The following is a 15,415-nucleotide window of genomic DNA, read 5'->3' on the forward strand; positions in this document are numbered from 1 at the left end:
AATAGATCTGAGGGCAAGCAGTCAAATGATCAATACAAGGCTCAATAAGTATTTGTTGAGTTAATAACTCACCTGGCTTAGTCTAGATTAAGGGGGAATTCACAAACTGCACCACCACACTTTATAGCCTATCTATAAATACATTTGAGAGTCTAGGGGACCAGTATGAATCTCTGTGCCATTCTTCAAGACCCATGGACTGTGAGCTGAGGTCCTGAGATGCATGGCTTGAATCAGTCACATTGGGTTGTCCTTCTGACCTCAGCAGTCATGCTCTTGCTTAGCAAATTCTCTCACTTCCACGCATACCCTTCTTGGCTCCTGTTTGAGTTTAGTCCCTTCCTCAGTCGTCTCTGGAATATTGAAGCAGCCTCTTTCCTTATTGGTTGTAGTTGTCTTAATTCCAGAATTTCTTCCCTCGGATCTGTCTTATCTTTGGTAGCAGATAAATCACACCAAAGCTCAGTTCTGAGCTGGTCACCTCCTTGATAAAAAATTTTTAATAGCTTCCTCTTGTCTATGGGATAAAGTCCCACTTCCTAAGTCTGAGCATTTAATCTTCACTGATGTAGCCCCAACAATATTTTCCATTATTCCTGTTACATATTCTCTGCTCCCCTCAAATGGAGCTGCTATGTATCTCCTGGCCAGTTGCTCCATCTTGGCTTGTGCTATTCTCTCTAACCAGAGGCCCCTCTTCCCTCTCTTTGATTTTAAATCATATCTGTGCTTGAAGCTTTGGTTCACATCATATTTTGCATTCCTGATGGGAGAAGTGATATTTTTCCCTACTTCTTAATCTCTGCAGCATGTTATCTGTACTTATGACACTCACCAATTTCTACTTTGCCCTGGAATTATTGATGTGCGCATTATCTCCCTGCTAAGGTTTTAAAGGGTAGAGACCATGGTATTATTAGCATTATGGTTCCCATAGCATCTAGTATACATTTTACAGTAGGCACTTTAAAATTTTTGTGGCATAAATGGTCGTGCGTTTATGTGAATGAATGAATGGATCAACAGACATATATACAAATGAATAAATGGGGTGAATGAGTAAGACTAACAGTTGTCCTGAGGCCCCATAGAGCAGGCTACTACAGCCAGCCTGAAAGTGGATGCAGTGTTAGATGGACAGTCAACTTGGGTTACACTAGTTCCACATATCAGGGAGGATCCAGACTGCTCTGGAAGGGCCACCTTCTGGAGGAGAGTTTGGGGTAAACCACAGATCTTGAGCCTGCAAAAGCCAGCCCCAGCCCCCAGCCCCCAGCCCCATTAAGACACTCACGTCAATGTAGTTGGCATTGATGTAGTCAGAGTGCGGGTCTCCATCCAGCACCAGCAGCCTCACCCGGGAATGGTCGTCTGCAGAGAGAGGAGAAATCAAGGGGATGGTTGATAAGAGGCCTTACGCAGCTAATGTCCTCCTTTAGAACTACTGTTTATTAATGACTGCATATCAGGCATTGTGCTACTCTCATTTAACTCTCAACACCACCCTCAGTTACTGCTCCCATTTATAGATGAGGAAGTGGAGGCTCAGGGAGGTAAGCACTTCTCATTTTTCTACCTTCCCTTCTGATTTCGTCATTACCTAACTGGATTAGTCACCTGTTTCTTTAAGTCTTAGTGACTTAATCATTAAAATGGGGATGGAAATACTTGCTTCATAGGACAATGTGAGAGAGACCATATAAAAATGCTTAGGACAGGAGAGTGTTGCATCTGGATTAATATACTCCATTTTCATGTTGTTTAAAAACAGCAAGTTTACCTATCTTCCACACATGCACAAATTGCTTTTCATTTGCCCCTTGGAGTATTGTTAGAGATAGATTGTCAGCCATATATTGTTATCAATACTATCATTAAAGTGAGGCTGACTAAATCATTATAAAAGAGGTCATCAATAACTAAAAATTGTGTTATAGAGGATACCTTTTCAAACACAATCTAGACATAAACAAGATTTGCAGGCTTTATTTGATAGCATGCTTACTTCAACTAACACCAAATAAAAACCATTAAAAGAAAACTAGTACAGCAGAAGAATCAGGATAATCCTTTACAGTTAATTAAGTGAGCTCTGACACGCTAATAGACACACACAAGTGGAACATTGGTTGGGTCTGGTTGGGAGGAGGGACCTTGGTTTGCTATCCAGGTCACTGTGCACATATCATTGTGCCGTCACTGCATCCTAGTTCACCTTCCTCTAGGGCAGGAATGGGTCCCTAAGATGTGGGCTGGAGAGCTCTGGACATCCCCAAGGGTTTTCTGGGAGTCACGGAGGTCAGATCAGCTTATCTTCTTAGAATTACACAGCATTCTGCAGTTTACAAGGCACATTTATTGCAATTAACCAAAACCCCCTTGAGAACTGGGACATTATGCCTTATTCCCTGTTCCATCCCCTGCACCTTTAAAAGGTCCTGACATACAGCAGGTACTCAGTAATACATGGAAAAGGTATAGTTGGATGACCTCATTGGGTTCTCACAGTGACCCTGTGGGAGAGAAGTAGGATGGGTTCTTTTAGCCCTTGTTACAAATGAGGAAACTGAGGCTCCAGAAAGCCTGACTGGCCACATGGCCAGTGAATGGTAGAGCACAGAGGAGTGAAGTTCTCTTAACTCTGAGTTCGGTCACTCCTGTTTCCCAAGGGGGTGTAAGCACAATGTTAGAAACCACTTCAAATATACCCAGCAGAGGGAATTAACTACTGAGAAGTGGTTGCCTGGGTTACAGAAGAGTTGAGCAGCCAGATAGAAGAGAGTGGAGAAACTCAGAGATAAGCAGCAACAAGGAGACACTGCCTGCCCTTGGGCTGAAGGGATGGAGGGAGGTGGTGGAGTTGGCAGTGCTCAGGAGCTGGGGCCACCTGCTGGAACCTGAAGCCACAGTGGGATTCTAGTAGGAGCTGGAGGCAAGGAGGTGCTTCCCTTGCTGCTAAGGAAGGCAACTGTAGTTGTAATACCCTGGCTTCTCCCTTTCTCCTTCTCTCCAATCTCCCAGTGCATGTCATTGGCTAAACCTAAATAGCTGACAGGAGAGCCTGAAAAACACAACCTGCAGGGGTAAGTTACCTGCAATACACACTAGAGTGGGAGAAGGTAAGGAATGGGTCCTATTATGGACAAACAGGCCTAGGGCTGGTATAAGATACACCCCATATCTATCCATTCATTTCAGAATCATTCACTGAATATCTGCCATGTGGCCGGCAGGCACTGTGCTAGACAGCGAGTTATACTAAATGCCACTTTTCTTACTCATCAGGGGGAAGTTTCAGCAGAAGCAACTAGAGGGAGCAGGTGGGTGGTCTTAGCAATCCCTTTGGGTGAGTGGGAGAGTGGAATGTGACATGGGGGAGGAGTTTGAAGTTAACCTTTATTGAATTCATGGTAGGTAAGAGAAACTTTACGTGCATTATCTCATTCAACCATTTATGCCTCAAAATAGCCGTATAGGTTATTATAAGGATACCAGAATGATATGGTATTATGAGTCTTCCCATTTTACAGATGAAGACACTGAGGCTCAGAAAGATTAAGCAAGCTTCCGAAGTTACGCATCATGTGAGTGGCAGAGATAGGACTTCTCGGTTAGGTTTATCTGACCCTGAAACCCTACTCTGCCCACATAACTTGCTGTCCCAGAGCCTCAGGCATCTCACAGGCACTACAGCTGGCGTCTGTGCAAACAGCTCTTCCCTAGTTCCTGCAGGATTCTAGCCCCAGAGAGGACTTCCTGGGGGACAGCCCATCCAGCAGGCCGGAATTCAGACAAAGCCTGGCACCTGCCTCTCAGCCCAGCGCATCAAGCCTCTGTTACCAGCAGTTCCAGAAGCTGTAGGCCTCAAAAAAGTGAAAATACACATTGTGTTTTCACTCAGTGGCCTCATTATGACTTATTGATTCAGAAATTGCCTTCATTTGTTGAGTTATGCCTGCCCCTGGGGCCCATAGCACTGGAAACAGAGATTGTGGTTTAAAATGTTGAAAGGGAATTTTTAAAATATAAAATGAAGTTGAAAAACCGGAAAGCAAAAATGATTAAAAACAAAACAAAAAGAAACGAACTGATTTATTCTAGTTAAGTGTACTTATGGATGAAAGCGATCTCTAGCCACCAGATGATGGTGTTTGACAACGTCTCTCCTTCATTTATTAAGAATGTGTTTACTGCACACCTACTATGTGCCAGGCTAGTTGAAGGGATTAAGAAAGTGCTATCAAATGTGATACTCATGTTTAAGGAGTTTGTCAATTTAGTGGAGACAGACTGTATGCAGAAGCAAAACTTCCAAATCTAGAAGATGGGGAATAGAGGGCTTTGTGTAGTGACATGTGAATGAGGAATTAAAAACGAGTAAGGTTTGGCCAGTGCACAAGGAGGAAGTCTTTCCATCAGAGGGAATGTCTAGAGTGAAGGCAGATATCCTGAAAAAAGCAAGCACGGTGGGGGAGCTGCAAGGGTCTCCTGTTCTGGGAAAACAGAGTGTGAGGGGAACAGCGATGGGAGGGGAGACAGAAGAGGCAGCAGCAGGGGTTTCATTTCAGAAGGCTCTCCATGCCCTATGAAGCCATGAAGACTCAAGGAATCATGCTGGGCTCTGCAGGGCAGCCTAATACAGTGTTTCTTTTCTGGGACAGTGGAAAGGTGCTTTATTATGATGTAACCAAAATTCATGCCTACACAGCTAACTTATGTCAAGTGAGATAAACTTTTAATATAAGACGTGAGATATGGAGCTGTGATCAGATTTGGCTTCAAATCTTAGCTCCATCACCTAGCAAGTCAATTGATCTCTCTTAGCTTTGGTTTCCTTAGCAAAATGGAGCCAATACTATATGGCATGAGAGGATTAAATGAGAAAACATAGGTATGAAAAGTGCTAGGACATTAAGAAATGAGAGGATAAGCCACAGACTGGGAGAAAATATTTGCCAAACACGTATCTCAGAAAGGACTTGTATCAAAAATACACAACGAACTCTTAAAACTCAGTAAGAAAGCAAATGACCTGATTAAAAAATGGGAGAAAGATCTGAACAGACACCTAATCAAGGAAGATATACAGATGGCAAATAAGCATATGAAAAGATGTTTAACATCATGTGTTATTAAGAAATTGCAAATTAAAACAAGATACCACTACATACATATTAGGATGGCCAAAATCCAAAACACTGACACCACCACAGGCTGGGGAGGATGTGGCACAGCAAGACCTGTCATTCATTGCTGGTGGGAATGCAAAATGGTACAGCCACTTTGGAAGACATTTTGACAGTTTCTTACAAAACTAAACATACACTTACCATACTATATCCAGCAATTGCACTTCTTGGTATTTACCCAAATGAGGTGAAAACTTATGTCCATAGGAAAACCTGCACATGGATGTTTATAGCAGCTTTACTTAAAACTGCAAAAACTTGGAGGCAACCAACATGTCCTTCAATAGGTGAATGGATAAACAAATTGTGGTGCAGACGGTCCCTCACTTGGGATGATTAGACTTAGGTTTTTTTGACTTTATGATAGTTCCAAAGCCACATGCATTCAGTAGAAACCTTAATTTGAGTACACATATAACCGTTCTGTTTTTAATCTTTGGTACAGTGTTCAATCAATTCCCTGACATATTCTACACCTTATTACAAAATGCACTTTTTATTAGATGATTTTGCCCAACTATAGGCTAATATAAGTGTTCTGAGCATGTTTAACGTAGGCTAGGCTAAGCTATGATGTTTGTCAGGTTAGGTATATTAAATGCATTTTTGACTTATGATATTTTAAACTTATGGGTTTATGGGGATATAACCTCACTGTAAGTCAAGGAGCATTCATTAGATATCCATACAATGGCCTATGGTTCAGTGAGAAGCAGAAATGAGTTATCAAGCTGCAACAGACATGGAGGAAACTTAACTGCATATTTCTAAGTGAAAGAAGCCAATCTGAAAAGGCTACATACTGTATAATTCTGACTATATGACATTCTGGAAAAAGATAAAACTCTAGACACAGGAAAAAGATCAGTAGTTTCCAGGGGCTTGGGAGGAGGGAAGGATGAATAGGTGAAGCATAGAGGATGTTTAAGGCAGTGAAACTATTCTATACAATAGTGCAATAGTAGATATATGTCATTGTACATTTGTCAAATCCTATAGAACTGTACAACATAAAAAGCAAACCTGAATAAACTATGGACTTTAGCTAATAATAATAAATCAATATTAGTTAATTGTAACGAATGTACCACACTAATGCAAGATGTTAATAATAGGGGAAACAGTATGTGGGTGGGAGGGAGTACATGGGAATGAGGTACTTTCTGCTCAACTTTTCTGTAAACCTAAAACTGCTCTAAAGAAAAATGCTAGGACAATGCCTGGTACACAGCAGATGCTTAATAAATGATGGTTTGGGGATGAATGTGAGGCAGGCAGTGAGCTAATAGCAGAGATACTTAGAAACTTGGTGCTCTCCACTTGCCCTCTGTACCAAATACAGATCCATCTATCTGCAGAGGCAAGGAACTATTGTGTGTGTTCACTAAAGGGTGGAATTCAGCTGTAGGTCCACCAGAAAGGCATTGCAAGGAGTGGCAGTGTCCTCATGGTTTATTTATTCCTTTTGAGAGATGCTAATATTATTCTGTGTCCCCTTCTTCTTCTAACTTTATATAATTAGAAGGATAAAAAATTGTGTTTACCCACATGCACATGGAGAAAGATGGGGCGGCAGGCGATGTGAAGGCGTTTATACGAGGTAATTTACAAGCAGCCCAGAATGTTCATTATGCTCTATCTACATTTTGCAAGCTTGAAAAACAGCTAATTTGGTACTCCTTGTTTGATATTCAAGACAAGGAGAGGAGTTAAGAAGAGTCATGTGGAGGAGAAGCAAACTCCTCAATGAGGCGAGGGGAAGGTGCAGCCTGGCTCCCCCGGCTCTCAGTTGAGGTGAGAGATGGGCAAGAGCTGGCTGTGGCGAGGAGGGAACTGGTGGCAGAAGGCAGAAGGGAGACATGGTACCAAGACACATAAATTCAAAGAGCTCCCTTTAACACAAGTCTAGGGGAACATCATCACTCAGTTTGCAATCAATCTGCTGTTCCTTGTTTGAGGTCAAAGACCACTAGTATGCTGGTAAATGTTTAACGTACAGCTCCCTGTGGGAAAAAAGGCCCTGATCAGTAATGTCTGCTGATTTCTGTGGTGTAAATACTCCCACCATGACCGATTTCAAGCTACCAACATAGCATCAACCACCTCACAAAATTCCTGAAAATTTAACAATCTGCTTTTGCAAGCTGGTATGAGTCAGCTACAGAACACCACTGACAGAGGACAAAGCCTAGCACACCCTGCAATGTCTTGCATGATCTGATGGTTTGGGACCTACTTCTCTCTCCAGCTTCACATACTGCTCTGATAATTGTGGTCTTCTTTCAGTTGCTCAAATGCACAATGTTCACTCTGACCACAGGGCCTTTGCATGTTCAAAGAACACCTCCATCCAAGCTGGCAGTTGCTCCTGGATCCTGGGCTCAAATTCTTCCTCTCCTCATAGCTGACCCCTCACCACACCTGTAGACCCAGCCTATCCCTTCCAAAGACTGGCAGCCAATTCTTGCCTTTAGCAGAAGGGAGGTTATGGATTGGGTGGGGTCTGAAGGCAGACCTGAGGCTTGTCACACCCTAACCATATCACCTGGGGCAGGTTACCACCTCCCCTGAGCCTTTGTTTACCCAGCTATAACATCCAAATCATATATAGCTGTGCAGACTTGCTGCAAGGATTAAAAGACGTAAAATATGAACCCACCTGGTATGTTGTAAGAAATTAACACAACTATATAAATTCAGTTTTGTTTTTATTCTAGAGCTGGGCCAATGGCATCAGCAGCACCTGGGAACTTGTTTGAAATGGAAATTCTTGGGCCCCAGCCCAGACTCACTGAATCAGAAACTGTGGGGTAGGGCCCAGCAATATGCATTTCAATATGCCCTTCAGGTGATTCTGATACACATTCAGGTTTGAGTATACAGACCAATGTTTAGTGATTTAGTGTAGAGGTGCTCTGGTTATTCACTTCAATCTGTCTTGGGAAAGACCAGAAGATCTTACTGGAAATGGGCCATAAGACTAGAGACTCAGCTTGTGCCAGGTGGTCGGATACAGAAATTTAGCTGTGTGAAAAGTGTAAGATGTTCAGGCACTTATCAAATGCCATGGGGATGCCATGCAATTTGATTCTCATAGTAACCCTGTGAGGTCTATATCATCATCCCATTTCATGAATGAGAAATTCAAGGCTCCAAAAAGTTTAATAACTCAGGAGAAGGTATAGGGATGAGGGCTTCTTTATAGAGTTGTACAGTCCTCACTCCTCCTGGAACGCTGAGATCCATGACCTCCATACCCTTCTATGCCACACTTCTCCAGCTTCCACTTTCCTCCAAGTTCTCAGTCTCCAACATTGGTCCTCATCCCACTAAGGTCTCATGGCCACCTCAGAGAGAGGGTTCACTTTCCTCTTTCATACAATTCTAACTCTCAGAACAAACCACAACTCCTTCTCCCTCCCTCCATCATCAAAGATAGCCCAGTAAACCTGTCATCTCAACTCACATCCACTTAAAGAGAGAATCACTTCAAAGAGGTGGGGCTGGGGAGAGAATATTATTTGGATACTTGATATTCTTTCTTCCTGTCTTCTGGGCACTACAGAGGGTAAAGAACAGTGCATTTTTTTTTTTCAGAGAAAAGAGATTTGACTCATTACAATGAATTGTGGAGCTGAAAAACCATTTCCTACAAGTATTGGAAATGTTAATGCCATCATCTTGCAAAAGTGGATAAGGAGGAGGCAGGTAATTCTGCCGAGACTGCCTGGGTACCTCATTGAAGCTAAAGGTCTGCACATTCAATCTTGATTGAATTACCATTATCAAGAGAGGCTGGCTTGGGCATGATGCAGAGACAGCCCGACATTCTGTGTACCTCCTTGTCCTGCCAGATCCATGCTGGCTGAAATTGGAAAACTCCCCTTTGTGGGGTCCTGGGAGGAGCTGCTCCAGTAGATGCAACCTTTGAGGGGACTGAAGGGGACTGGAGTTGAGAGGGGCAAGCACCAAGAGAGGACCACCTGTGTCCTAAGGATGCCATCCAGGCACTGCCCCACTGAGGGGCCTTTCTGAAGGAAGGGAGGGAGGTTTCTTATTTGGATTTCTTCAAAAGAAGAACATGAGATATGTATTTGGATGCAAGTAGTTGGTGTTGGCGGCGGGGGGTGGTGATCCCAGGAAACACCAGCAGGGGAGTGGGAAGTGAGACAGAGAAAGAAGAAATCTAATAGGGGTGTGTCATTCAGCAAGTTGCCATTGTAGCAAGTTGAGGCTTAATTCGGCTGAGGAGCTCTGCGAGTCATTCTACCTAAGCAGAGAAGGAGCTGGGGTATGTATATACCCACTTCCATCAGTCATTAATTGAGGGCAGGTTCTGGGGACATTTAATATTCTGGCTTTTTGGGCCTGCCCTGCAAGAAGGCAGAGAAGGCTCGAGTGGCCAGAAAAAGTCCTTAGGAAAAGAAGCAAAGGTGCTGGCAATTTGAATTAGCACTAGCACACATGCAAGTAGTGAGTGTTTGGGGATATGGCAGGGTACCAATGGTTTCTGCACCACAAGGCATCTGTAGGACCCAGGCAATGGCCACCCTCAGAGATAGTGAAGAAGAATGGAGGCTGAGAGTCAGGAGCATTGAATAAGGCACCCATTCTGTCACCCCCAGCTCTGTCTCCCCAGGAATCAGCAGAGAAACCTGCTGTGAAAAAAGTCCTCTGGGTTTTGTTTTGAACCTGAGTTCCTCACTAGGAGTGAGGGTCCTCTCTGCACTCCATAGCCCCACCTCCTTCTGGAAAAGATGAGCCTCTCTGAAGAGCTCATCTGCTCTGAGGTTGGGCCTTAGCAACACATTCTCCCCCAAGAACATGGATGTGACTTGATGCAGAGAGGACTCTTTGGTAAGGAATATGTGCCACCCTGGCAGGCAAGAGACCACAGCTCTGGTCATGGCTGTTCTACAGACTTGCTGTGTGCTCTTGGGCAGGGCACAGTCCATCTCTGGGCTCTCTCTTCTTGCCTGTGAACTCAAAAAGGCTACACTAACTCATCTAGACTTTAAAGTCTGTGACTTAAGGGGCCACACAAGATTCAGATTTAATAATCATTCAGCTTAATTTGGCCTCTCCATCCTGAGAGCTGCCCTAGAGCCATCTGATGGGTGAGAACCTGAAGGTGGGCGAGGTGAAGTGATTGTGCTGAAGGTAAACAACAGAACTGGGATGAAAACCTGGGCCCGCCTGACCTCATGTCTAAGACCCCAATACACCTGAGCCCAGTGGCTTTTCCTAGATTGGGAGAAGATAAGTCTCAGAAAATGTGCTGATATCCTGTGTGCCCGCAGACCCCCTCTCCACTTCATCTGGCCCTCTAATCCAGGAGGCTGATTGCTATGGCCAAGATTGGACATTCTCAAAGTTGCACATGCGTCACCACCACCTAGAGGGCTTTGAGAAATACAGATTGCTGACTCTGTCCTCAGAATTTCTGATTCAGTAAGTCTGGGGTGGAGCCCAAGAATTAGCACCTCTAATGAGTTCCCAGGTAATGCTAATGCCACTGCTGTAGGCATTATACTTTGAGAACCACTGGATTAGGTCAACAGATCTCCTGTTCTCTGGTTGGGCTCAGCCAATGGAAAGCACAGGCAGAAGACTGGGTGGAGGGAGGAGAGTGTGATAGAGGTACTTACTCCTCCAGCACCCCTTGGTGGGGTCACCATGGGTGGCTGCCTTGCCACCAAAGGTCGCACCCACCTCTGGTCAGGTCATCTCTCTTTGGGTCCTGGTAACCCCTCCCTACCGAATCCTTCGTGGTCTGAGGATGGAATTTTGGTACTGCACTATCCCTTGTAGTCTTTCTACATCTAGATTACACCTTTATAAAGAAGTGATCCCAGAAGGGGGCCTCATTTTGTAACATTTGCAACCCCTGTGATCACTTCAGCTTCTCAGTGTCAGCACCTTCCTGCCAGTCTAGGAAGCACCTCTAAAACTTTACATGGAGAATGCTTTGGGATTCTTGAATTTCCCCTTGCCAACAGTCGCTGCCCTAGAGTTACTTGGAAGCAAAGGTCTCTTTGTTCTTATTTTACCCATTCATTTCCTTCCCTTTCACTTCCTTTCCATTTACACTCCCTAGAAACCCCACTGTCTCTATTACTAAATTCTAAATAGAATCACTTGGAAGAAAGGAGATATTTCGCCAAGGTCTCTCGTTGTTTCATTTGTAGGCAGTGCCCTCCCTCCTACTTGTCCCCTTTAATCTTTTCTGTTCTCCTTGGCCTGGGCCTTTGTCCTCCACTCCAGCCTCACAGTGCTCTGGGTTCCTTAAGATGCTAATCACAGCCAGTTTTCTTCTTGCGCCAAGAATATTTCTATTTATCAAGCCGCGGCAGGCTTTGCCTTTGGGAGGGACGCATACAAGGGCAGGAACACTTTCCATTCCTTGGGGCTGTTTCTTTTTTACATATCCCATTTCAATTCCAGGTTGTTTTTTTTCCATTTCCCTTTTTTTCTTGATTCTCCTTTATATCTTGCGCTGCTTTCTGAATTCACTGGTTACCTCGGCACTGTCTTCTTTCAGCACTGAATGCAGACCTGCTCTTGCCCTGATCTCTTGCAGAATGATTGACTCTTAAATTAGAAAGGAGATTCTGGTTTATTTAAACCCATGAAGGTGGTGTCGTCAAGGTGCTTCAGTTCTCTCTGTCTCCATTTGGGTTTCTCAGAAGTAGATCTAAGACAGAGATTTTAGTCCAAGCAGTTTATGTAGGAGGAGACAGGAATACCAGTAGGAAAGGGGGGATGTACGACAGGGAAGAGAAGGCAGCTTATTAAGGGTGAGTTTTCAAGCCCATTAGGACTGCAGGTAGCTGCATCCTCATCCCTTTGGGAACTCCGGAAGGAACTTCAGGGGAATGGTGAAGAAGCTGGGGTATTTCGTGGTGGAGGGCTTCTCCTGGGGGTATTAACCCTTCAAGATTTGCAGGCTGCCTGTGCCTGGGCAGGGGATCCTTTCCCAGCTTTGGAGAAAGTCCTCAGTCTGAGAGATGCAGGCAGGGCAGGGCCAGGGTGAAGCAAGCTCAGAGCCTCAGGCATAGGCTTTATCAGATAAGTGACTATATATTTTAGGGTACAGTATCCACAGTGCAGGAGCAGAGAATGCTGGGGACCAGACAGGGCAAGCAGCTCCCTGTGGCGGAGTGGGGGCTCCCCAGGAGCAGGAGCTCCACCTCCCAGTGCCCATCACAGGGCCTGCTTTGAGGAGGCCCACATGTCATAAGCCTTAATACATGTTTGCTGACTGTTTGAATATCACTTCTCAACACTTCACTTGCAAGAAATCTTGCTGTCTGAATTACCATCTTCCAAGAGAGAAATTATAAATGTTTTCTGATTAGTTCTACCATTCATAGCCCATTCCTAAATCAGCACAGGAAACAGCTAAGCTAAAACTTCTGCCTTTTTCTTCCTTTACAATCTGCCTGTATCTTACTCTTTCTTCCTCCAAGTTTTTTCTTAGGCAATGTCTAGACAGTTAAAACAAAACAAAACAAAACAAAACTCTGAATTGTGCTAGAAATAATTTGTCATTCAGGATCCTTTTTTTTTTCTTTTGGATGAACTGGGTTACTCTGTGAGCTGAGACCCAGGGATGTTCCCCACACCATTGGTGAGATGTCAAAAGGTCCAGGTTGGTTACACTGAGTCAGACAAAGGCTGTTGTAGACTCCTGTTCTAATTAGAATACATGCTTAGCATTTTGTATGAGATAACTTTGTCTTTTCTGTATTTATTTTACTTTGAAGGCTGTACCTACCAATATTTGGCAGTGACAATACTTGTGTGTTACCTATGCATGACATTCAGTTCTATGGCAGACTCTCTTCCTCATCCCCCAGAACTGAATACCATGCACCTGTCACACACAAGTTATTGTCACTGTTTGTTCAGGCCCCATCATCCCTTGGTGAGACTACTGCAGAGTCTGCTGACTGATCCCTCTGCTACCAGCCCTTCCCAATCAAGTATACCTTCCATATCTGCTGCCCTAGTGATCTTTCCAAAATGGACATCTGATCATGCCCACCTCTCCCCAACCAACCTGCCTTATTCTATGTCCCCACAGGACATGTCCTGAGTACCCAGTGAATCCTGGTTAATAAAATAAGGTGGAATGATAGATCCATGCTGCTCACCAGTGACCTCAAGCAAGTACCCCTGTGGCTAACAGTAATGGTGCCAGGCACTGTCAAGAGTTTTATGTACCTTTAAATGCTCCTCCTATTATCCTCATCATTGTAAAGGGGAGGAATCAAAAGTTTACAGAGGTCAAGTAACTTTCCCAGGGCCCTACAGTTGGGATAGAAACCTGGGCAGTTTGACTCCCGAGGGCGCTAACTACTCTGCACCGCTGACTTCATCAATGAGTCATTCACTGGGGGTGCCTAGAGGAAAGGTAAAGCTCATTGTTGAGCAAAGGCAATGTCCTTCCTTAGCTCTGCATAACATGCCTTCCCCTGCAGGCTCAGTACCTCCCGAGGTGCACTGATGCAGACCTGAGGGCAGGCCCTCACCTCAGAGCCCCTGCCCTACTATAGTGGGGACAGGTAGAATCTGTGTTGCCCTAAACTCTGTATCTCATACTATAGGAGCAGCCCCGGGCTCCTGTGGGGCCTGAGCTGGGCATACCCCAAGCCCCAGGTGTATGCCAGAGTTACTGGCTTCTTCTGAGCATCAGCCTTTACTTCCAAGCATCAGCCAGTGTGACTCCACCTTCTTGGAGGAGCATCATTCTCTTGCCCGGGTTCTCCTAGCCCCTCCCTCACAGGCTGGGGCCCATGCTCCTCACCCCAGGTTGCTGCCAAAGTCCTCCTTTGAATTAGAGGAGCTTCTGGGAACACAGAGCTCATCTCTTTATCCAGCTGTGGGGTCTTCCGTATGTCAGCCCTTTTGGCTGGGCTTCTTCCCCGACCTGAGGAATTGAGCAGGCAATGCTCGGTGAGACCCAGCCTTCAGAGGTTCTTCCCCAAGAGGCTTCATGGTTCTGCTCTGCCCTGACCCATCTCCCTGCCTGCTCCCTCTGGCTGAGATCAGCCATGCTCTGTCATCCAGTCTAGGGATGGCAATAAGGCTGAAATAAAGCTTCCATCTTGGCATGTAGATACAAAGCTAGAGACAGCAAAGATTATTTGATAACAAATTCCAGGTAAATAATAGTAATAGCCTCTTTTCCCCTGCATCCTCAACACCTGAAGCTTAGGAGCTCCCAGAAGGGCACCTACAGGATATGATGTTCCCATATCGATTCTTATTGCGGTTTTCATCCTCCTTGGCTGTGTCCCACGAAGCTGTCTGCCCCTCTGGTAAGGCCTAAAAAGCAAGGACAGAGTGGTTAGAGTGGCCTGAGATAGGAGCTTTATGGAAGTGGAGATGAACCAACAGGGCGAAGTAAGACCCACTGCAATGGGACTCCTAGTGGAAAGGGATAGATGTCCTTGGATGGGGCCTGGGGAGGACGTAGATTTTGGTCTGTCCATGGACCTATTCTCTTGTTCATTGTTTCAAATGTTATTGATGTCTTCTGTGTCATGAGTTCACAATCTAGCCCAGTGGGGGAATGGCTTGTCCATTCATTGAATTATTCATTCATACACTCAACAGATACTTACTGAGTACCTAACATGGGCTGGGCACTGTTTTAGGTACTAGGGATATAGAGAAACAGACAAGTTCCCCTTGAGCTTCCAGTCAACTAGGAAATATAGTAAATGTGTAATAAAAAAGTAAATGTTTAATTTTAGATATGAAAAATGCTGTGATGAAAATAAAGCAGAATAAAGGGATAGTGATGAGGAATGAGAATTATTTCAGATTATACACTCTGGGAGGGCTTCTCCAAGAAGGTAACATTTTAGTTACAGTAGTCCTCCCTTATCCTTGGAGGATTTGTTCAAAGACCCCCCAGTGGGGGGACTCCTGAAACCATGGATATTACCGAACCCTATACATACTATGTTTTTTCTTATACATACATACCTATGATAAAGTTCAATTTATAAATTAGGCATAGCAAGAGATTAAGACCAATAATAAAATAGAATGACAACAATACACTACAAGTTATATAAATGCAGTCTTCTTCTCTCTCTCTAAATATCTTAATATTTTTTGACTGTGATTGACCTTGGGTAACTGAAACCATGAAAAGCAAAACTGCAGATAAGGGGGACTTCATTAATGATAGATACTATAATTCCTTCATGATA

The 15,415-nt window shown here is 44.4% G+C and overlaps 1 protein-coding gene across 9 annotated transcripts in view; it reads right to left on the reverse strand.

The window, feature by feature from the left end:
- PTPRT (protein tyrosine phosphatase receptor type T) overlaps window positions 1–15,415 on the reverse strand; it is a 1,110,571-nt gene that overhangs the window by 54,641 nt on the left and 1,040,515 nt on the right. For all 9 annotated transcript variants that reach the window (XM_055373001.2, XM_019017483.4, XM_019017481.4 and 6 more), the window contains 2 exons: window positions 14,432–14,519; window positions 1,295–1,371 (listed from right to left, as the gene is read on the reverse strand). In XM_055373001.2, the coding sequence (XP_055228976.1) occupies window positions 1,295–1,371; window positions 14,432–14,519 (165 nt within the window). The remainder of the gene's footprint in view (window positions 1–1,294; window positions 1,372–14,431; window positions 14,520–15,415) is intronic.

This window comes from Gorilla gorilla, chromosome 21 (genome assembly GCF_029281585.2).
Source record: "Gorilla gorilla gorilla isolate KB3781 chromosome 21, NHGRI_mGorGor1-v2.1_pri, whole genome shotgun sequence".
Classification (NCBI taxonomy): Eukaryota; Metazoa; Chordata; class Mammalia; order Primates; family Hominidae; genus Gorilla; species Gorilla gorilla.